The sequence below is a fragment of the Alligator mississippiensis genome, chromosome 2, assembly GCF_030867095.1.
Source record: "Alligator mississippiensis isolate rAllMis1 chromosome 2, rAllMis1, whole genome shotgun sequence".
Lineage (NCBI taxonomy): Eukaryota > Metazoa > Chordata > Crocodylia > Alligatoridae > Alligator > Alligator mississippiensis.
The window spans coordinates 140,587,459-140,610,940 of NC_081825.1; the positions used below are offsets into that span (position 1 = coordinate 140,587,459).

The window sequence follows — 23,482 nt, forward strand, 5'->3', positions numbered from 1 at the left end:
AAGTGAGAACTTTGAAATTTCTATTTTATGGTTTTATTTTCTGTACATTTTGAAGCTAACATAATTAAGTTTAAAGTGCACATTTATAGTATTTTAAGTGCATATTTCACCATTTTAGAGCACAAATGCATGCATATTTGGGGGGGGGGGTGCATCCCAATCCTATATCTACTCCTTACACATGTGTTCAAAGTCCCCAAGGCATATTACAATGATAGTGCTTATCAGAACATATAACACTGTGAAGCTGATAACTGGAATACTTGGGAAGCCCCATCAAACCCCATCTATAATCACAATGATACAAGGACATGGAATACATAGCAAGAATCTAGAGCGTGTTTTCTACCATTAAAATCAAGTTGAAATATAAGAGCAATTGACATAGCTGCATCCCTTTAAACTACCACATTTACTCTCATACAACATGCATCTTTTCCAAAAAAAGAAAATTAGCCCTCCAAAAAAGCTGATTTTCTGCACCAGAACTGAAGCAGGCAACAGTTGCTAAGGAGCTGTTATGGCTACCAGGACTGTTCTTCTTTTCCCAGTGTGAGAGGGAAGGGTAGAGTATATGACAGTTTTAACCCTTTTGTGGCCACTGCCAAATTGGCAGTGCTGTCGTTTTTGGCTCAGCTGCTACCAATTTGGCAGTGACTGTAAAAGGGTTAAATTTTAACTTTTACCTGAGTAGGGAGGTTCAGGAATCAGCCATGGGGTCAGAATTCAGCCATGACTCTGGAAAAATTTTGTTCTACATTCTGCCTTCCCGAAGCAAAGTGTGTGCCGTATCTAGGGGCATGCATATGTGAGAAACACAGTAGTTTGCTCTTCATTTAAGAGTAAATCACAGTCCCTGTGCACAGCCTGAGCAAGTGAGCCCCTATCTCTGGGAATTCTTCAAGGGCATCCTCTGAACTGCTCCCCAACACTAAAGTAACCTTCTGGTCCTGAGCCCTTTATACTTTCTGTAGTGGGGAAGACGAATGAAGGGCAATGGCTGAAGGAACTGGATGGCTGTGTGGAACACTACCAGCCATGCATACAATGAGGCTAACCTCATACAGCTATTGCTAACAACAGCATTAGGGTTATTACAGAAGTTTTCACAGACAGCAAAATTATGTACTAGCCATTAATGAGAGGTAGAGAAAAGCCACAAGTTCCTTAATAAAGTTTATTTAATCATAACTATGCTTAGGAAAATACACTTGTAAGGGTTAATATAATGCAATTTAGTTCAACTTTACACTACATTTTGAACAGAAGACTTGTACATATTTTAAGTAAAAACAGGACTTGTGATCTGGTTTGTTTTACATCTATTACAAATGTATAAAAGGTTGTCATGCACTATAGTAGACAGAGAGCATGAAAAAATTACCTTTGGTTTAATTCAGAAAAAAATACAAGTATTGCACTGTAAAAGCTTCAAACATGGTGCAACAAAACATCATAAAAATGTTTCTGTGCCAGCTTACAAAAGTTTGTTAGCTAATGTAATTTTAGGAAAAAGCATATGTACATGTGAAACAATTCCATTAGCTATCTGGATGAGTTAATATTGTATATAAACTGGGTATCTACAAAACCAACATTCTTGATTTTGGTTAACGTTTTTCAGCTACATTACTCTGTAGAAATAAACATTATTGGGTGCTAAATGACCTGTCAGGGCTTTTTTGCGTATTATTTTTTTTAAAGGATTTAAATTCCAGTCTAGATCATCAAAATCCAGAAACAGCAACTATAGCACAATGGATTAAAAGTTCCCGGTTGTCCACTTTTGAGATTATTTCATGTGGCAGTCAGTCTGAGCATGTATTTTCACAAACATTAAGGCCCTAAACACCATGTTACTCTATATGGGATTGGCAGTGTGGGATACTGCTGTATGGGAAGCCTGCAGCAATCCCTCCAATCTCATCTTAAAGGCTGAATACTGGTATAGGCACTGTTGCCAAGAGAAGGCTTTTGACAGGGAAGAAGCTAGTACTGGCATAACTGTATACAAAATAATTTAAAGTTCTTGGAAAAGAAACACAATGTTGTACATATGTTTAAAGGGAGAGTTGAGAAATACATATTCAGAACACACAAGGTTGGTTAACTATGTCTTACAGCCTATTTCAAATATTCATTAGCAATGTCTAAGCATACTGTTAGATATGAATGACACGTTACATCTTTTTCTGATTTACTTTAACATACTCTCACATTCCTATCTTTATCTCTATTAAAATCAAAACAGAAAAATGGGAATTCCAACATGGTTACATACTGATATCTAAGGTATTTCAGGACAGAAAGATCACATCTCTAATATATGTAATCAACATTTTTTTTTTCATCCTTAAACACATTAATTTTTAGTTTCAAATCTTATGAGAAGGAATACTGCCTAATATAGGCATTATCCTTTTCAAACAGATCTTGTGAAGGTCAAGTATTTATGCTTGCCCATTCTCCAGCAATGTACAGCATTTTAACTTGGAGAAACATACATTAGCTTTTATGTAACAGCAGATCATTTAATTTGCATTGAGGTTACTGCTATGTTTTTACTTTTATCTCAAAAACCAAGCTAGCCCAAAAACTGTATCTGCACATTGCTAAAGTCCTTGACACCTCTCACAAGACAGCAACCACTGTTTTTTAAAAAATATGAAGTGATCTTTTAAAACCACAACACAGCACTGGAATTCCCAGCCTCTGTTCAAATCTCTTACAAAAGATGCCAACAACTTTATATATAAGAAAACATACTGTTAACAAGAAAACTGCATCTAAGACTATTACAACATGTTGTTTAGGAAGACGATTCAACTAGATTTATTTTCTTAATGTTTTAACATAAATATAGTTGCAAATTGATCTTCAGTTGACAATGATTGTCACAGCCAAGGTAAAAATTGAATGCTATCTAATCAAAAACAAACTCACTATACATTATACAATTGATTTCTGCCTGGCGGGATTTTCCCCACCTCAAATCTTTGGCCTCCCAATACCAATCTCCCTCATAAGCAGAAGCAGTGTATTCACTCTGTTCTCTATTCAATCAAGTTACAATACTGCATGCCATGAAATGCAGATCCCAGAACCAACTAAAACAAGAAGCGAACAAAATAAATGCAAACTCTGCAATCCTGTCCCTCCCCACACCCCAAGGTCATATTGAGAATCCTTGCCACAAAATATCCAGGCAGATATCACCACCCAGGGGCTCTACTTGCCTGCATGACATTTTCCCCCACAACTGCTGTACAAAAAGCAGGGCAGCAAGCACTCAGGGTTATAAAGCTTGAGTAGCTGTTGCTTACCCCAAGAGCCAGTTTCCCCTTGGAAATGAACATAAAATGCTCATTCTCTTGCTGCAAAGATGAGGGTTTTTGCTTGTTTGGGTGTTTTTGGCAACTGTCTGGCCCTTAGCCAGTTTAGCGCTTGCGTGCCCCAGGAAAATAATCTGAATCTTAATCTGGATGGATCTCTGCAGTCAGAATTTCTTTATATGACTCTCTTTGCATATGGGAATGAGTTTATAATCCAGCCACCAATTTATTTTCTCTTTAAGCAACCTTAGCAGGTCAGGTGACTTTAGTTAATTAAACCTGAATGAATAAGGAACAGGAATTTCAACAGTTTTTCTAACTCCAGGTTTGTTGCTTACTAGCCTTTTTGATGCATGGGATTATGGATGATCCACATTTATGCCCGTGCTACAATTTGTTCTCTTCAGGAAGACTGAGTTACTCACATTGAAATGAAAAGGAAAAAATGAATCAGGGTTTGCAGAAGTATGCAGGCCATTTCCCCCTACACTGAATATTTCACTTTATGGTAATCAAAAGTTATAAATGAATTAAAATTAATACTCAGTTTACATATTACAATACCAGAAGTGGCAATTCCATGAAAAAATACAATGAAAATGTCATGAGTGTGATTACTGAAAATAGTGTTTTGAACTTGTATCAACATCCTTTTGCCACCAAACTATACAATTTTAAAGCTACTTAAAAATAACCAAACTGTTTATAATTTTAGCAACTTCATGCACAATCAATAATACCCCATGAAAACAAGAAAAACAGCAAAGATTATCACAAAAACTGGCCCAGGGTAAGCAACGAATCTGAAAGTTTTGAAAAAAGGGGGAAAAAAGAGACATGAACAAAACCAAACGTGTGTGTGTGTGTGTGCGTGTGTGTGTATACACACACGCACACACACACACACCGCACAAACTCTATTCCTAAAGAATTAAAAAATGCATAGGTAAGAATCAAAAACAATGTGCAATATATTAAGCCCTTAAAGCACAATCAAAAGAAGAAAAACAATCCCGCAACTTGCTCTCTCACAACAACGCCAATGACACACTACAGTTACTACTTTATATATTTACCAAGATACAAGTTCTCCAATCAAAAACTGGAAATATTCCTTCCAAATTTTGGCTTACTGCTCACGATTAGGGGATCTGAAATGTATGTTCAGAATTATAATTATCTTCAAATGATTACATTTCTCTCTAACCAACTTGGATTTGTTTATCAAAGTGCTCTCTTTATGAAACAGAACCTGTCTGTAAAAAAAAAAAACAAAAAAAACCCGAGTAGCTTAAACACTTAGCATACCACCATATCTTAAGATAATGAAAAACTAAAACTTAAAGAAAATCTGGCTGCACAAATAAAAAGAAACTAATGCCTACTGTTCTAGAAAGATCTGACCTACTTTACTTTGGGGTAGCTATAGTCTGTTTGCTAATACTCCATTTATAAAACAATTGCATGAACTAACAAACTGGAGGCTTACACCGATTTAATACAATACAGCCTTGTACATCCTACTCACCTCTACTCAAGAGATACAACTGTTAATGCATTCATTATTACATAGAAAGTTGGCAAAAATATTTTCAACTTTAAAAACTCATGAAGCCAGATACTAATTAAAGCTGACGGCATGTCAAAAAAGATTCTACAGTAACTGTACATAAGCTGTATAAGATCTTACAGAAAAAGAGGATAAACTTGCTACCCAACTGCAGTTCGGTTATTCCTGCTCCTTTGTTGCCTTCTCAAGGTAATACACGTTCACCAAGTGGCGATTGAGGTGCTTACTGTATTCACCTTCTTTTTTAAACGAACGATCACAGAAAATACACACATAGTTCTCCTTTGCAACTGTGGCTTCCGCAGCTTCCTGTGATGCTTTTCTACTCGTTTCTTCCTGTACAGACCGAGCACCGTTTAACCCAGAATCATCACTCCCTTCAGATATGTTGTCACTTATATCACTGCCGTCGTGACTGTGGATGCCTTCGTCCTCATCAATTTCCTGAGATTCGTTTACTGCTGTGTTATCTGGAGATGATAAAGCCAGGGCTTCTTTAGGACCCTGCTCACACTTTTCTGGTGCTGGCAGTGTTGGGGCTGGCTCTTCTGCAGGCAAGTCTGCCTTTGTCAGATCAGCTGAATCTGGATTTGTCACAGGTTCTGTCTCGCAGGTTTGCTCTGGTTCCAACGGAGGTGGAGGTGTCAAGTCTGGAACTGCATCATTCGGCACATCTAGGGTTTTTTCTAGGTTTTGTTCAGATGTGCTGGGACACTCCGCAGGGCAGGTGGCTTGCTCTTGGTCAGGTTCATTCTCAACTTCCTTCTCATTAACAGATTCTTCGTTCTCCTCCTCTGCAACAGGTGCTTCCTGATCTTTCACCTCTAGCTCCACATTTTCCTCCAGAGGCTGTGGGGGAGGGAATACCTGGTCCTGGACAGACTCTCCATCAGGAATCTGGCTTTTTCCATCAGGGATCTGGCTGTCAGCATCAGCCAGGGTTGAAGCAACAGGGTCTTGCTCTGGCTGCTGGTCATCACTAGTACTGTCAGACTTCCTGTTTCCATCCTCTTCCGTGATGGGAGGCTTTTCAGGGGCTGCTTCATCTGGGATCTTTTCCTGATCAGATTTACTGCTTTTTTTGCTATGCTTATTCTTCATAGCCTTCTTTTTCCTGTTTTTCTTAAGGCAAGAGTTTAGCTTTTTAGGTGCCTCTGATGTGACTTCGCCCTTTTGGGCTTCCTGACTGTTTCGTGATTTATTTTCTACCTTCTTTTTCTTTTTTGCTATTGTTTGTGTGTCATTTGCAGGGTCTTGCTTTAAGGAAACTGATTCAACCTCTGCCTTTCTTTTAGTCTTCTTTGTTTTACATGATTTCTCTGCACTTTTCTCACTTTTAACATCCGCCTCCTTGTTTTCAGCAGCTGATTTACGACTTCTGGTGGTCACCTGACCTACACAAACATTGATGGTTGACTTCTTGTCCTTTGATAAGCTCTCCTTTTTCTCCACTTTTACAGCTTTTTCATTTTTCTTTTCAGCTGACTCGCCTTTTGTTTGTTCTTTTTCTGTCTTGTCCTTGGCACTTTCAGAAAGTTCTGCTTCACTCTTTTTAGTCCGTAGCTTCACTTTGGAAACATCCATTGTGATATCAGAACAATCAGAATGCCTGGATTTTATGTGATACTGCAGGTTGCATTTCTTGGATGCAGCATAATCACAGACAGGACAAAGGAACTGGCGTGGATTGACATGAAGCTCTACGTGCTTTTTGAAGTTACTTCGGTCAGCTGTCTTGTAGTCACAGTGTGGGCAGGTCAGAGGTTTGGGCCCATTGTGAACCTGCCTTGCATGACGAGTTACTTCATGCTGGTTTGAGGCAACATAGCTGCACTGATCACATTTAAATGGCTTCTCACCTGAGGAAGGAAAGGGGGCAGGGTGGTGATTTTGATTAATAAACATGAAAAAACAAACACTTAATGCTATACAGAGATGTGAATTAAAAATAACTTGGCCATGCTTATTTTTGAAAAGCCAATTTAAGAAATTCAAAATCACAATTTTATACTCACAAACACACTCACAAAAACACCAACAACAGTACAAAGAAAAGAGAGAAGGAGAAAAAAAAAAGGCAAAAACAAAAAGGTGGCAAGCAGCAAAAAGATTGCACATTCTGTCCATGGATACATACCCAAAGAGCTCACTCTATAGCAATATTAGCAAATGGAATCCATACCCAACCGGTCCATTGAATGCATAGCAGAAAAATGGAAATTGACAGTTGATGAATAGTAGTTTTGTATAAACATTTTCAAAAACAAAGTCCAACTTTACAAAGATTTAGTAAGCTTCATGTGCATTGAAAGTAAAATGGAAGAAAACACATATTTATCCATGTCTAGCCAAGCAATAAAACACACATTAAAAGACAGTTTTCTGAAAATACCCAAACTATTTAGATGTTGATTAAAAATAGCTTTGCATTGACTACAATGTGCAGCACTGTATTTCATTTAATGTCTTGACCACTCTTCAGAACAGGAGGCCAATTATTTTCACTGTGCATCTATCCTATTACTAGGGTATTTGTATGTTTGTAGCACTTGTATAAAGTTCTAGAAAATACCTTGTCTGCTAAGTCTTATCAGCACAGTTAACTTTACCATTTATATACAGGAGGCAAATGTGTAAAAATATTTAAATGTAACAATTAAAAAGCATTTTGAAAAAAAAACCCCAAATAATTACACTAATAAATAGCTAGGCCTTTGTATTCTGAACTAGCATCCAGAAATGTCTGTGTAATTAAATATATTGGTTACTTACTTCCTACAAGCCTTTCCTACACTATATTTTCACCAGTCATTTGAGGTATCTTGACTTAATGCAAGTCACTCCCAGCTACTGATCCCAACCATAATAAAGGCACAATATCAACAAATCACATGTACATAGTCTGACCTAAGACTCGGCCTCAGGCAGCGGACATGTTAAACACTTGACCCAGAAGGAGTTCCACAAATTAACTGTAGCTCAGAAACACCTTTCTGAGGCATATTTCCCAAAGAAGCCTCCTTTACTGCCTTGCACTGGGGCTGGAGGCCAATGCAATGTCAGTTTTCTATAACAGGGGTGGACAATTATTTCATCTGGAGGGCTGCTTAATGAGTTTTAGTGAGCTGTTGAGGGCTGCATGGGTAGCCCCACCCCCTGACAGTTGTCCCACTCCCTGGATGCCATCTTAGGACCAGAAGTCCCATCTCTAACCCCTGACCTTTACCACCAGAAGTCCCTCCCTTTGCCCCAGAAGTACTCCTTTTGGGAGTGGGGGTTGTCATCTTGAAAGTGGAAAAAAATAAATCGTATACTAAAAAAAAAATAAATCAAACATCTACTATAACTTATTTTAATTTTATTTAAAACATATTTTGTCCTGATTTATGTTGTTTGCATAGTGTATCTAGAGGTAATTGCATAACAGCTCAAAATACATTCTTACTCTTGTATATTGTGTGTGGGGAGGTAAGGGGGTATATGTGGGGGCTGTGTGGTTGGGGAGTGAGTGTTAGGGTGTGGTGGGATGTGGGGGGTGTGTATGTGGGGCATAGGTATGGTGAGTGGGGTATGTGGGGGACAGTGGAGGGTGGGTGTGAAGGGGTGTGGGTATGGTAGGGGTGGATGTGTAGGGGGGGCTGTGGGAGGATGTGTTTTGGGGTACGGTGGGGGGTATCAGTGTGTGTGTGGGTATGGTTCTCTCTCTCACTGGTATCCATTCAACAACACTACCAGAGATGGGGAGCTATAATTCCTCCTACTTTCTGCCCACTTGCTTAATAGCTGATAATAAAGGTCATGGCAGCCCCCACTGCAACCACACCCAGACTTAAGATCCAGGTTGTTCTTAAGGACTGAGCAGGATGGTCTTTATAATTTGTACAGCTACACAAGACCCACAGATAATACAGACAATAAAATGTAGCCATGAGGTACAGTGATAAAAACAGGTAGCCATGTGAGAAGATACAATCCTCCCAATGAAGGCTGTTAAATAAAAGGTAAACTTCAAACAGCTGACTACTGTGGAAAAGCCATTGGGCACAGCAGCAAAGGCAATGGTGGAACATGATTCTAATGATATTCATTTTGGAAATGCTTAGTTTCCTTTCACAGGTGAATGTATAATAAAAATCGCAAAGCTAGCTCCATCTATCTACAGCATCCTGCTGACATGCTTGAAGGCTCCTTAGATTTCTAGGTCATCCCTGGAAATTCACTGACTGATGGAGGGCAAGTCAATGTGAGTCAGTCACTGAGGGGCCAGAACTAAAAAGAAGTCTCCCATCCCCTGGACTCTGACATACAGTAAGAAACAACTCCTTCCTGGTGCCAGGGAAAGTCACGCCTGGCTTCTGCCAGGCACTGCAGCTGGAGGGCTAGGGTTACAGTGCTGAGGGAAAGCAAAATAACAGTAACAGTGAGTGACTAACCACCAGCACACCAGCTGATCAAATGCGAGAGGCAAAGTTTAGAGAAACAATTCTCAAATCCTTGAACAGCTTCTTGGAACTACACAAGAGGGAGTTATTCTCAACTTGGCTCTGGGCAGCAGAAAGAGGTTGGCTCAAGAAGTAACTGTAATCAGACCACTGAGTAAGAGTTACCACAACATTAATTCAGCACCACAGCCTCAGGGGACAGTTTACTTTTGTTACCCTTTTCTTTACTTGATCAATTCAAAGTCATTCCTTTCTAGGCACTTCAACCTCTGGAAGTACCTTGTCTGTAGTATTGGACAAAATGTTTGTTTCTTTCAAACATCTGCGATGAGAAGGATAAGGATATTAGAATTTACCTCAGTTCTCAAAGACTCTATCTGCTTTCTAGTAACTTAGCAGACTCGTGGGATCGCTTCAGAGGCCTACTGCTTCTGAAGTGCTTCAGAGATATTTTTGTCTGTTTATATCTTCGGTGCTCTGTTTTTTAAGAACTGTAGCCTTACTAACATCTATCTTACATTTTACCTACCAGGGTTTCAATTCTGTTCTATTGGCCCACCTGGGTTAAATTTCAGTTTGCAGAAGGATATGGATTTGGCTCTGATAACCTCCAAACAGCTTTATTATTTAATTCATATAATAGTGTGCATCTTGAGAGGAGACTGTTCACATGCTTTGGGTTTTTTGTGCTTTTTAATTTCTGTCTTTAGAGGTCTATATTTTTCCCTGTTATTGTTTCACAGCACTAAATAGATTCCCACCCTGAGGCTAAGAATTCCCCCACTTCCAACTTGAGAATCTTATCATCATCGTCATCCTTATCAGTGGTGCCTTGGGACAGCAACCGTAGGTCAATGCTTTTTTTTTTTTTATATATATATATTTTCGTCATTTTTTTCTCTCCCCTTATCCTTTATCATCCATACAAAATTAATATCACAGTACTAGTACTAGTTCTGGTGACAGAATCCCTATGCTCAGGAAACTGCACGTAATGGTCACTAACTATTCCCAGTGTTTAAGGATCTGAGAGACCGCTTCTTGTGCCATGTCATAGCATGACTTACAACCAGGTATGTGAAAATAATTGAAGCCTATTGCTGGTTTAATACATTTGGTTGTGTTTTATCTCCCTAAACACTGGATGATTAGAACGTTTTTCTCTCATTTGAAGGATGTGGTAACATAATCTTATTCTCATATTTATATTCCTCTGTTTTAGGATTTGGATCCTGCTCTTCTTATGGAGGCTAAAGTCAAAAAGAAACCAATACCAGGTTTGGGCAACATTTTTTTCAACAAATATTTTATGCGCCACAGCATGGATGAACCAATCAAAACAATTCCTGAATGTTCCCCAAGTTCAAATAACTTTGTCCAAAACAGATTAGATTAAGATCATTTTAAGATTAAAATATTTTAAAAATTCAAAACACTTCATTCTGATAATTTCATTTTGAAATGTTAACCATCTTGAAAAGGTTATAAGTGTCCATAAATTACAAAAAAAACCCAACATTTTAGGTCCAACCAAAAGTTTCATTTGACCCAAAAAGCAATCTAAACATTTAGTTTAGAATAGAATGAAATGTTCTGATTTCACTTGAAACCACTTTGTTTTTTTAGTTTTGTCAAGAAAGGAGCAAACCAAAATAAAACATCAGCTAGTTCACAGAACTACAGGAAAGTAGAGCTGGAACAGACCTCGGGAGGTCATTTAGTCCAGGCAGGAATCATCGCTGACTAAACCATCCTAGACAGGGATTTTTCTAACCTGCTCTTAAAAATTTCCAAGATGGAGATTCCACAACCTCTCTGAGTAACCTGTTCCAGTGTTTAACTAGCCTTAAAAAGGAGAAAGTTCTTTCTAATATCCAACCTAAATTTCTCTTGCATCACTCTAGTTAACATAGGTTCTAACAGAATAAGTTGTGTGGGTAAAGCTCCACTGCGGTTTTCTATTATGCTTTTGGCTATTATCTCAATACAACAACAGCCATGTAACAGAGATATTACCACTTAATTCAAGCAGGATTTGAAAGAGAAAGAGACCAGTTCACAAATATAAAAAGTTTCTGAGAATGCAAACATGACTTTGCCAACAAACAGTGGATTGAAATGAATATTAATGAAGATTGCCAACTTGTTTGTTAGTCCTACAAAAAATGTGTGTAATCATTCCAAGGGATTACTGGCTTTTCTTTTTGCAAGACTGTAAATCAGGGGTGTCAAACATCTGGCCCATGGGCTGGATCTGGCCCACAGAACCAGGTCCTCCAGCCCGCAGCTATAATTGAGGACTTTTCCTGGGCAGCAACCAAGTGCCTAGGTAAGACCCACAGTGCTGGAAGGAGCCCCAGAAGCCCTGCAGCATGTTCCCATGGCAGCAACCAAGAGCCCCCAATGCTGGGCTTCTTTGTGCAATGTTGCTGGGGCTCCAGGACTGCTGCTTTCGCCCGGGTGCTTGGCACCTAAGCCAGCAAGAGCTGCAGTGCTGGAGCCCCAGCAATACCACAGGGTGAAACCTGGCATTTCAACTTATTTCTGTGGCTGTAGCCAAGTGCCCAGATGAGACCTACAGACCTGGTGGCCTGGCAGCACCATAGAAAGAAGCCTACCACCGTGGGTGCTTGGTTGCCACCATGGGTAAAATCCTCAGTGTCAAGCTTTTCCCAACAGCACTGATGGGGATCCAGTGCTGGAGATCTTGCATGGGTGCTTGGCTGCAGCCACAGAAACAAGCTGCTGTGTCAGGGTTCCTCCCACAGTACTGTAGGACTCTGGTGGCGTAACTCTCACCTGGGCATTTGGTTGTATTGTGGGAAGAAGCTTCTGGGCTGCTGGGCCTCCAGCACCCCCTGGCTTGGCTGCCATGCACCCAGGCAAGAGCAGCAACACTGGAGTCACAGTAACACTGTGGAAAGCCCAGCATCTCAACTTGTTGCTGCAGCAGCAGCAGCCAAATGCCCAGGATGCCAGGCCTCTTTTCACCAGGTCCTGGACTGGCTGGAGCAGGTGCCATACTTTGGATATGGCATGGGGGGTCCACAGGCATGATCTGACCCGCAGGCCGGCCCCGCACAATTCATCTGACCTACAGACTGGTCCCACACCACTGATCCAGCCCTCAGGGCCAGATGAGTTACACACCCCTGACATACATAAACAGTATCTTCATACAGTAAGTGAGAGCAACTTTGATAGTTTTATGTTAAGCCCTTAAAAAAACAGTTAACTGCTTTCTTTGAATTCCAGAAAGAAAACTACATATTGGACCTCATGGCCTAGATCCTGAGATGCTGTAAACTATCATCGCTTCACTGACTTCAAGATCTGCTCTCACATCCTTCATCATCATGTTCCTGTGCTTACATGTCACTTTGTAAAGTACAACAGACAAAAAGCAGTTTGTCAAACTTTGGATTATATCTTGGAAAGCAAGGGGAAAAAAAGTCTACTCCTCCACTGTGACTTAAGTAGTCATGTTCTGCACTTGCCCAGCCCACTCTGTCTACATCAAATTACTTTACAAATAAGGGATTATGCTTGCCAGCACCTCCTTTAAGCTTGGCATTTTGCTGTCAGCTGTGGTGATGGACAGCTGTAATGCAGTATCTTGTTCTGAAATACCAATTCACTGCAACACAAATACTTGTAACCTTGTTTTCCCCGTCCCAAAGACAGCTTTTTTTATATATGATTTCAATGTAAAAAAAATTGACCTAAACTTCCTTGTCTAACCTAAATGTTTCTACAGAACAAGGCATTAAATAAAAAATAATAACAACAACAGTAATAATTTGTATCTGCGGCCAAATTAGCCAAAACTAATTCCAAATCCAAGTGTCCAGAACCATAAGTGGCCCTACTACCAGCAAACATCCTCTACCTGCACCTGGGGCTTCAGATGTTTCCAAAACCTTTGGTGGGCATCCTAATTGCGGGCCCCAGGCTTGGGGTTCGGATGCCCCCGAGTGTTGCTTGCCCTTAGCCATAAGGCCTTGGGAACAAGCAAGGGAGGAGACTCCCATTTCCATAAACTGGGCTTAAAGCTGCTGTGCCTCGGCAGGTACTGAACCACGTCAGAAGAGTGGTTCTCCCAGGATGCGGTTCAGGAAAACTGCCTTCTTGGACACAGATACATGGTATTTTCCCTGCCAGGTTAAAAAGCCACTACGCTTGTCCTGAGCCTTCAAGAGGCCAAGAAGCGATCTTAGCCCATAAAAGGCATTAATACTCTTTGCATGTCTGAAGTCTGCAATGGAAAGTGGAAAGTGGAATAAGAACAACAGAGAATTTGAGAAAAACTGCTCAGTCACATGACCTAATGCTGCCCACCTCAAATAGAAGACTTTATCTGAGGTGGGAGGTACTTTTTTTGTCAATGCTACCTGTTAGAACCTCACAAGATTAACAAGTGGCTAACTAAAAGGCTAGATAATTTTAATGAGCATAGTCTAAGCTTGGGCAGCAGTAAATACATCTACTAAATATATTACAAGCAAGAAAACCTGAAATATCACTAACTTCCCCATGTTATTATTGTGAGATTGCCTTTTTACCAACCTGAATGAGTACGCATGTGCCTGGTTAAATGGGTCTTCTGAGAACTTGAATAGGGACACATAGCACATTGATAGGGACGCTCCCCTGTAAAAAACAAACAGAGTTAGAAACAAAACATGGCAGAAAATCTTAGGATATCAAATCTTAGCATCTGAAGAAGTTAAGTCTCTAAGGCAGGGGGGTTATCAACCTTTTCAGACACAAGGCACCCCTCCATAACATTTCTAAATTGAGCAGCACCCTATTTCAAAAACTATTTATTACACAGCAATTCTTCTGTTACAAAGAACTCAGAAAAATCACAATTGGTCAGAATGTTTTTGACACTGTAAGAACTTAAGAACTATGGATTCTTATTTGAAATCTCTGGGTTTATCTTGTGAATCATGTATAGGTGTTTGCATGCCTAACACTGCCAATACTTTCCTGCACTCCACAGCACCCTCAGAAGTGTCTCATGATGCCCTTGCTTAGACTCACTGATCAAAAGTGCTTCCCTCCCCTGACTTCTATCAAACTTTGTCTACCACACCAAAAGAAAGCCCTTACTGCACCTAGGCAGCATGTACTAAGACCCAAATTATCATTTGAGGACTGAGGAAACAGTAGGATGTGTGATTTCTGGGCATAAAGTGACTTCTTACCTTATCTGAGTTAACCATGTAATAGCAAAGTAAAGTTTGATGATGGTGGGGTGCAGTACTTATTCTAGAATAAGCCCATGTACAGACAAACTCTAACACAAGGTAAGACAGTAGGTTTGCTCTATACTTAAAAAGATGAGCTGATGTAGTTATATCAGTCAGAAGGGAAAAAAAAAATGCTACCCCTCACCTACATGACTACACAGCCTCCACTAGTGCATTTGCTGATATGGCTTTACCAATACAGTGACCCAACAAATACTTCTAAGCCTAGACAAGTCCCAAGTGAGGAGACAGCAGCTTTTAGTATTCACATGTGCTAGACAGGTTGAGACAAATCCTTTGCTGCCAACTGGTACTTATCCTGACCTCTTATTGCACATGAAATGCCAAGGTAAACTTTCAATGACATTAAAACACACATCTATATTCTTGCTGCAGAAGCACCCAATGGGGAGGAGACTGGAGGGGGGAAGGAGAGGAACTTAACTGCTTAGTATTAGAGTCAAGATTGCTACAGAATCACAAAAGCAAGACCAGTTTTATATGCAGCATGAAAGACCCTGGACTTCCAATCGGGTAGCTACGTCCACATAACCCCCAGTGCAAATGTGACTTATGCTAGTAAAAGAGTCTTTTGTCAATGTACCTCATACTGAACATTAAGCCAGCAACAAAACTTCTTCCACCATGGTCAATTGTGTCTCCATTCTTTGTCAAGAGAGTGACACAAGCAATGCCTTTTGTACTGTCGACTAGCTCTAAATTTCTTCCTCCAACCAACCCAGTTATCCAACCACTGTTCATTAGATCAGCAGCCAAAAGGTAAATTCACGCCTGCAACACTGTAATCCCCCTCCCACTTAAAACAATGGGAGATTGTTGCCAGAGGCATAATGAAATAAAGTCACCTATAAAAAGAGGGGTGGGTCTTAGGTTGTAAAGTGGTGTTTTTAAATGCTTCTTTACAACCTGAAAGTATAGGATCAAAGGTTCTAGCCTGTCTAGGTAACTGTTTAGCAGTGCTTGGCTGTTTCACATTCCTGCTTTTATTACAAATTAACCCCCTCACCCCCCAAAAAACCCCAAAATTTTATGCAGGGTGCAGCAATTTAAAATGATTCAAGTAGGTTATTTTAACATTCATATGAAAAAAACAGCAATTAAATTTTAAATTACATATTGTCATTAACTAGACTTTAAAGGCTCCTTTTATCAACTACTGTTAATCATAGGGCTTCTATTTGACTTGTAAATCCCATTATAAAAATAAAATCCTGAAAATTCAACCCCTGGTCTGCAAACATTTAGGCAGATCCGTGACTTCTTGCACATGAAGAGCCCCACTGCCATCAATAGGACTGCTCATGTGCATAAATGCAGAAAGGGCTACAATCATACTTTTATGTAAAGCTTTTCTTTCAGTGGTACAAAATATTAGTTTCTTCACAGAAACAGTGCTGCTTTGAAAAGTACTTCAGATGTTTAATACAGCAGCACAGTTCTGGAAAATTCTATAAATACAGGTCAATGTTTTCTTTAAATAGTATAGTTTAGTTCCATACCTAAGGACAGGGTTTTCATTAGCACATATGTGACCCAGCAGCCCACGTCACGCTGGACTTCACTGAAGAATTAACTCATTAACTCAAACCCTTTATTGGGTATTGCTCCAGTCTGGCTCTGACCCAAGTGTGGTTGGATGTTGGACTCAAGCTAGCTGAGCCACCTGAAGGTAAAGGCTGAACAGTCAACATGCTACCCACACTCAGGCCACATACAGGCATTATGTTTCTACCAGAAGAAAAACTGCTCTCTTCTGGTAGAAACTAGGAGCCTACAAGTATTCACTCAATTTCTCCTTGAGAAAATGTGTCCCCTTCAGAAGAAAGATCTTCCAGGTTGATGCCTGAAAGATCTCCCCTGAGAGAGATTGTTTCACAAGAATGAATGCCTGTATATTGCTCAACTCCTCTGTGATCTGGAGTAGAACAGGGAGGGGTTGAGCAGTAGTGTTCCCTATTTTGCAGCTTCCCCTGTGCTTTTTCCAGACCAGGGACTCTGGTTTGGGGATGGTGGGCAGCACATTTCCCTGTAGCTTGACTCCTCTTGATCATGGAGGAGTTGAGCTGCTGCTGCTCCCTGTGTCCCAATAAGTTTTCCTGAGAAAACCCCCCATTGCCCCACTCCCCTCCTGGTCCAATCTACAAGAGGGAAGAGGAGTTACAGGAAAAAGACTCCCCGGTCTGGGGGAAGTATGGGGAGTCTTTCCTCAACGCTCCATTCCCACCCTGTCCCCGCTCCCAACCCCAGAACAAAAGGAGTAGAGTAGCCACTTGTCCTCATGCCTTCCCCAGATTGGGATCATACCCTCAGACTGTTCAACCCATGCACTTTACATCTTGGATGATAAAGGTATCCCATCTGAAATGCTGTGAGTTCTCTACTGACTTCCCACAATCTATCCTTCCCACACCCAAGAAGACAAATTGTTTAATAATTCACCGAGAAAAATCAGAGTGGCTTATTCTATGGCAAAGGATATGTCCCAGGCCCTTCTGCCCATGGACAAGTAGCATACTACTGTAAAGACCATACTTCTAGTACAGTTTTAGAGCATGAATGTTAAAACTAAAGTTAGGTAAACCCAGGGCTTACATACCAGATAACTGCAATGAAGACACACCCAGTGCAAACCTAGAGAGATGTCTAATCCAATTAAAATATTTCAAATTTCTAACCGTATGCCGGCTGAATTTATCAGAAGGTTATTCTGGTTCAGTCTATTTTCCATGAGTTTGTATTGCTCTTGCAATAAAGATGCTAATGAATTCCTGCACGTGCCTTTCTCTGTACATGAAGGCATGTTAAGTCTCTGAGAAACTCCTCCACCTAAAATTTTAATTCCTAGTAATCACCAGAAAATGAAAGTACCAACTACAAATCATCCACTCCAGCTACATAAGACAATATATGGGAAGAAATTATAGAATCAATAATGTGCAAATAAAGAAAAATCTGATTAAAATTTTAAGATGGATCCTCTTAAGTTCTTATAGTGTTAATAGAGACAGTAGTCCAAACATACGTAGACTATCATAAGTCAAAGTTAAAAAGAAAATATAAAACAAATACATAGCAATCAGCATAAACTAACCTGGCAGGCAACAAAATCTAGGAATAATTTACTCATTTTTTTAAACTACTTCCTTTAATGTCACACACGCACATGCATGTACATATCTGACATGCTTAAATATCTGAAAAATCCAAAAAGGAACAGTGTGCGCAAAAAGCATAATTCAGGTTTCTTGCTTACATTTTAAGAGTTAAGACCCTTTGAAGAAAGCAACCAGCTAGGTTAGATGTAATTACAAGGTTCAGTTTTAATCAGTAACTAAGAATACTGGCAACTGAACAACTCCACGTGGGGTTTTATTTGATTTTTTTTTTTTAATAATAGTTTCCCTAGTTAATTTATTGATGAACCAAAGGCAAACACGTGTCAGTCCAAAACACAATGACTCATAATTACAACATACTGTTTGTCAGAGGCAGGAACACTGGAAAATGGGGCTTAGCTTGATTAACCTCAGCATGAAAAATGACTGAGGCTTCTTTTTTATTATTTCTTTTTTGTGTTCCTTCTTTCCCCTCCCTGTGTTCTGTTGCTGCTGTAGATTGAGGTGCAGAAAGGCATTTGCTCACTTTTGATTAGAAACCATAAAATTCTTGGTCTCTAACTCAATGAGAGCTTTTGAGAGCTTAGAGCCAAGGCCTACATTAAGTGCAGCCTCAGAATGGGAGTGGGCAAACTTTGAAGGGACATGTATGTAAAATAAAGACAGGTGGGTTCTGTACTCATATTTCCCAATTGCTACAAAGTCCTCTTCTCCTGGTGACCTAGCAAAGATCCACACAAAACAGAGACTTTGATAAAACAAGCAAGCTGAAAGGTGAGTTATTAAAAAAGATTATTTTTTTTAAATAAAAAGGTTATTTTTTTCTTCCTAATCTCTCAGTTGTAATAATTTTAGCTGTGCTCTTTGAAACAGTAAGTGGAATATTTTCAGAGAGAAGTGCAATATGGGAGATGATGGTGTCCTCTAAACCCACCCTCCACCCATTTTAAAATCATGAGCACATTTTAACAAGAAACATAATGGCAGGTCAGCACCGCAAAGCTTCCTCACATAGCTTCACCAGTTCACCTAGCACTGATCCACAGCATTCGGGAGTCCAGTCCCAAACTTCTAAACAAGATTTCTAACCATGATGAACCATGAAGAGGATTAAGATGAAACAAATTAGACCATTTTATTTCATCTGAGTCACCAGCATTGACTTTAAAGGAGAAATTTTCTATGCATTTTGTTCACCCAGCACTGCCCCCAGTAATAGGAACCAGGTAAAAAGAAAAGGTGTCAAGCCAATGGGATATACCAGAGGGCCCCACCCCATGAACCTGGAACTTAAAGCTGCTCTTGGAAAGATTCTCCAGGGCATAATGAGAAGACCACCAACTAGTCTAGCTAGCTGTGAGCCCCCTTCCATGAGAGAGCAGCAAAGAAGGAAGACCTATCCCCAAACTCCCCAGAACTGAATCTGAAACTATTAAGCAACCCTATATTTGAAACCAATGCCAGCAGTGTCCATCTTGCTAAACAGTGTAATAAACAGCATCTACAGTTGGTTAGAGTGTGGTACTAATAATACTACCATTGTAGGTTCGATCCCTGGTTGGACTAGCTGGTCTCTTGAGGTCCCTTCCAGCCTTACTTCTCTAAGATCTATCGGACTGATGTTGCGATCTACCTCAGAGCTAACTGGTACATGGCTGTTGATGCTTAGGAGCCGCTTCTAAAAGTGAAATATTTCAGATCAGCTTCTATTCTGATTTGTGCTGGAAGCCACTCCGTGAAGACCCTGCCTCTCCAGTAACCTGTGGCCTCCTTTTCAAATCAGTGGAATATTATAAACTGGCTCCAAATCTCGTATGTGAGATACCTACTTGACAAAAATATATATATTTTTATATTAATGAGAGTCATGTACAGTGAACTCTGCCCAGACTTGGTACTGGGCATGAGGTATAAGGATAGGGTTTCTTGCATAGGTATGCATCAGTTCACATCTTCCATTAATACACCCTGCTGTGAAAACAGTCAAGCTTTATCTGGTAAAATTTTCCAAAGTATCTAATCAACTTGCACGCATTTGAAAAAATTATTATCAGTTTTGTTTGAAAGAAAAATGGCTTTCACCCAGCAGGCCCAGAAATGTCTACTGCAATAAAACATTTTACTCTTACACCTATTCATCATGAAGTATTACTGAACAAAACAGAAACAGCGCTCTTACTCTCCCCTGGGATTCCTGATACTAGATATGCTTCCCGAGTCTTCCATGATTACAAAGTATGTCATATCAGATACAGGCTTCCAAGTAGATAGAAGCTAACCTGGTAACGTTACAGAAGTGCAATTCAGAACAAAGCTTATTAGGGTGGAGCAAACTTTGCAAACACAAGCCTCGCTTTCCTTCACTCAGCAGGTTCTTTAATACTTGCACTGGGTTTAAACCAAACAGGGGTGAAAGACTTACCTGTATGAGTTCGAATGTGTTGAATATAATTATTCTTCCTGTCTGAAAAATAGGAGCACTGTGAGCATGTGTACACTTTCCTAGGAAAATGATTTCTTAGATGTTTCTTCCAGTGATATTCACTGACTGTCGTATAAGTGCATATGGTGCACTTATAGACTCTCTCGTTTTCACCAGCTTTGTTGTGGTGTTTCAAGTGAGCCAAATAGTGATCATATCTGTTAGTGTTATAGCCACAGCGATCACATCGAATAGGCCCCTTAGAGAAATCTGCCTCTTCTGTGGTACAAGAATCAGACTCTTTCACCTGGGCTTGCTTCTCTGCATTCTCTCCTACGATGAATTTCTTAGCACTGTGAACCCTGATGTGATGCACAAATTCCTCCTCAGACTCAGCCTCATACTGGCATGGCTTGCAACGAAATGGTTTGCTCTTCAAGTTTTTGCATTTGTCCTCTGTGCCCTCTGGAGTACTTGGTGCTTCCAATGACTGGTCCTTGTCTAGGCTGCAAGTCTCAGGAGGTGAGCAAGCTGCTGGATCCTGGGTTTCCACGCTAGGCATTTCAAGAGTTCCTAATTCCATGTTCTCCGGTCCATCAGGGTCACTCTCCATTCCCTGTGCATCTTCCATGCCCTCTCCATCGCTGTCTGAAAAGTTGCTTTCCCCCACTGTCGTCAGTTCAGCCATTTGCCTCTCCTCTCCGACCAGGTAATCACAGCAGCTGCCATTGACTTCTCCTGTCAAGGCCACATTTGCCAACATAATGAGCTGAGGAGCGGCCAGCTCAGCCTTAGAAAGGTCGTGCAAGTCGTACATGTCGTTAGACAATGCCATACCAATGTTAGCATTGCCAGGAAACAAGCCGTTGCCACCAGACTGGCCGAGCACTTGAGTTGCCATAACAGCAATTCTGATAAAAAAGAGAAGAAAAGAAAAAAGAGCACCAATAAAAATCTGACCATTAAAAATACACTTCACCCCATTTTGTAATCAGCAATAAGTACTTCAGGTGACATGCACAAACCAAAATCTGAACCAAATCTTACCACGATTAAGTACAACAGTAAAGTAAAAACTAAAAGATCTACCAGCAGTTATTTCTTTCCTAAATTAAAAATTTCTTATTAACCAACCAAAACAGGTTTCCCATGAGAAATCATCCTTTTCTTTCCCTTAAAACCTGCCTTTCATGTTTTTTTCATCATTTTGTTGATAGTCTAAAGCAACAAGGGGCCTCCTCAGCTTTACAAATTACCCACTGTTGACATAAATTTAGAATGTGCCCAGAGATGCAATTCTGAATCATTTCCCTTGCTCCACACAGTCTATGCTGGAAATCACACATGCTCTCTCCCATGCCTGGCTAAACTTCCCTGTCTTGTCTTTTTGTATCTGTTTTTGTGAAAGAGCAGACAAAACAAAAACTTTGGAGAAGTGTGCTCACTCACTTGGCTCACTGGTTTGCTCTTCTCTCTCCCCCTCTCTCCTTCCCCCCTCCTCTCTATGCAATTTATAAGAAATCAGGACAGAGCTGTCTCCCCGAAGGTCCCAGGGACTGGAAAGCAACAACGCACACAGACCCCTCTCACAGCCCGGAAGAGCAAAAGGCACTAATCAGTCTGCCTGGATTCGCTGCACTCTCAGCACCACTTCCAGGGGACCAGCGCTCCTCGCAATATCACCCACCGCGGTGCTCTCCTCAACCAGAAAAGCCCCCCCAGATCCTCGGTGGAGTGGCGTGGAGGGGAAGGAAAAAAGGAGGAACAGATCCGCCTGATGGGGCGGGGGGGAGACCGGAGGACAACTGAGACTGAGGAAAACACCCTCAGCACAACAAGCCGCCTCCCTGCCGCGAGGCCTACTGGAATCACAGAAGAGGAGGGCTGGAGGGAACCTCAGGAGGTCGGCTAGGCCAGTCCCCTGCTCAAAGCAGCACCGTCCCCCACTACAACAGAGAAAACACAGGGATCACGGGGACCCCGCAGGCCTTTCCCAGCCAGGCTGTGTGCGTGGGGGTGCTGACAGACCCCTCTTAGTGCACACACGCCGCGCCGGGCAGACTGGGCTCCTGCTGCCACTCGCCCTCCCGGGGAAGGGGCTTTCCAGAGCGCCCGGCTCCGGCCTCCCTTCAGAACCAGCGCGGGGACGGCTCTCCGGGCCGCCTGCCAGCCCCCCGCCCCGGAGCCCAACCAGGGGCCGCCGTCCCTCACCACCCCCGCGCGGGACCCCCTCGCCCCAGACAGACCCCGTTTCCCTTGGGAGGAGGGGGAGCACCTCAGCGGGAGGCCCCTCGGGCCCCGCTCCCGCACAGCCGGGGGCACCTCGGGGTGCGGAGGGGCCGCGCCGCATTCCTGCCGCCATCGGCCATTTTCTCCCCTCCCTCCTCCTCCTCCTCGTCCTCCCTCCCCGCCGCGGCGGCACAAAGCCCGGCCCGGCCCGGCCCGCCCGGGGTGGGGGCAGGGGCAGGGGGAGGGGACCCGGCCCAGCCCGGCTCGGCCCGGCCCGGCCGCACTCACGCGGAGCGGCGGGAGCAGGCGGTCGCTGCCCAGGCTCGGCGCAGGCCCGGGGCTCCCGGCGCCTGCTCCGCCCGGCCCCTTCCGGGGGCGCCCCCTCCCCGCGCCGCCGGGGAGGAGCGGGGGGCGCCATGCGCGGCCGCTCCCGGCCCCCGCCCCGCCCCGCCGCGCCGCGCCGCCCGGCCCAGATCAGCCCTGGACAGCGCCCGGCGCGCGGCGGCGGCGGCAGCGCTTCCCTCCCCCCCACCGGCCCGGCCCGGCCCGGCCCGGCCCGGGCACTCACCGGCGCGCCGGGGGCGCAGGGCTGGCGGGCGCCGGGGGGGCGCGGCGCATTCCAGCACTGCCGCCCCGCACGGCCGCCCGCGCCGCTCAGCGCCGGGGGCGGGGCGGGGCGGGCACGGCAGGGGAGGGGGTCAGGACACAATGGGCGCCATGTTGGGGCAGGCCCGGGGGCCTCTGGGCCAGCCTGTGTGGGGAGGGGGGTCCCCTCGGCCTGGCAGCCTGCGAGAGTCAAGGAGGGAGCCGAACTCTAGGCCAACAGGGTGCGAGGGGCAGGGCATGGGGCCCCCCCAGCCCAGTCGGCTGTTAGTGGCCAGGGAGATAACACCTCTAGCCCAGGCAGCTGTCGGTGGGCAGGTGAATGCCACCCCTCGCCCAGCAGGGTGTTGGTGGCCAGGGAGATGCAGCCCCTAGCCCAGCAGGGTGTTGGCGGCAGGGGAGGAGGCTCCCGAGGGATACAGACCACCACCCAAGGGCAGATCCAAGAGGAGTGGTTCCCAACCCGCGGTCCACAGACCCCTGGGGGTCGGC

At 42.7% G+C, this 23,482-nt stretch overlaps 1 protein-coding gene across 4 annotated transcripts; it reads right to left on the minus strand.

The window, feature by feature from the left end:
- Nucleotides 1–1,163: 1,163 nt before the first annotated feature.
- Nucleotides 1,164–23,046, minus strand: REST (RE1 silencing transcription factor). Of its 4 annotated transcripts, none has more exons than XM_059722211.1 (4): nucleotides 22,956–23,046; nucleotides 20,159–21,069; nucleotides 13,911–13,994; nucleotides 1,164–6,761 (listed from the first exon to the last, which is right to left on the minus strand). In XM_059722211.1, the coding sequence occupies exons 1-4, from the start codon at nucleotides 23,003–23,005 to the stop codon at nucleotides 5,062–5,064; spliced, it is 2,745 nt and encodes a 914-aa protein (XP_059578194.1). In that variant the 5' UTR covers nucleotides 23,006–23,046; the 3' UTR covers nucleotides 1,164–5,061. The 4 variants fall into 4 exon arrangements, with proteins under 4 accessions (XP_059578194.1, XP_014458161.1, XP_019353706.1 ...); XM_014602675.3 differs by lacking the exon at nucleotides 22,956–23,046 and adding an exon at nucleotides 22,676–22,766; XM_019498161.2 differs by lacking the exon at nucleotides 22,956–23,046 and adding an exon at nucleotides 22,434–22,517.
- Nucleotides 23,047–23,482: the final 436 nt, after the last annotated feature.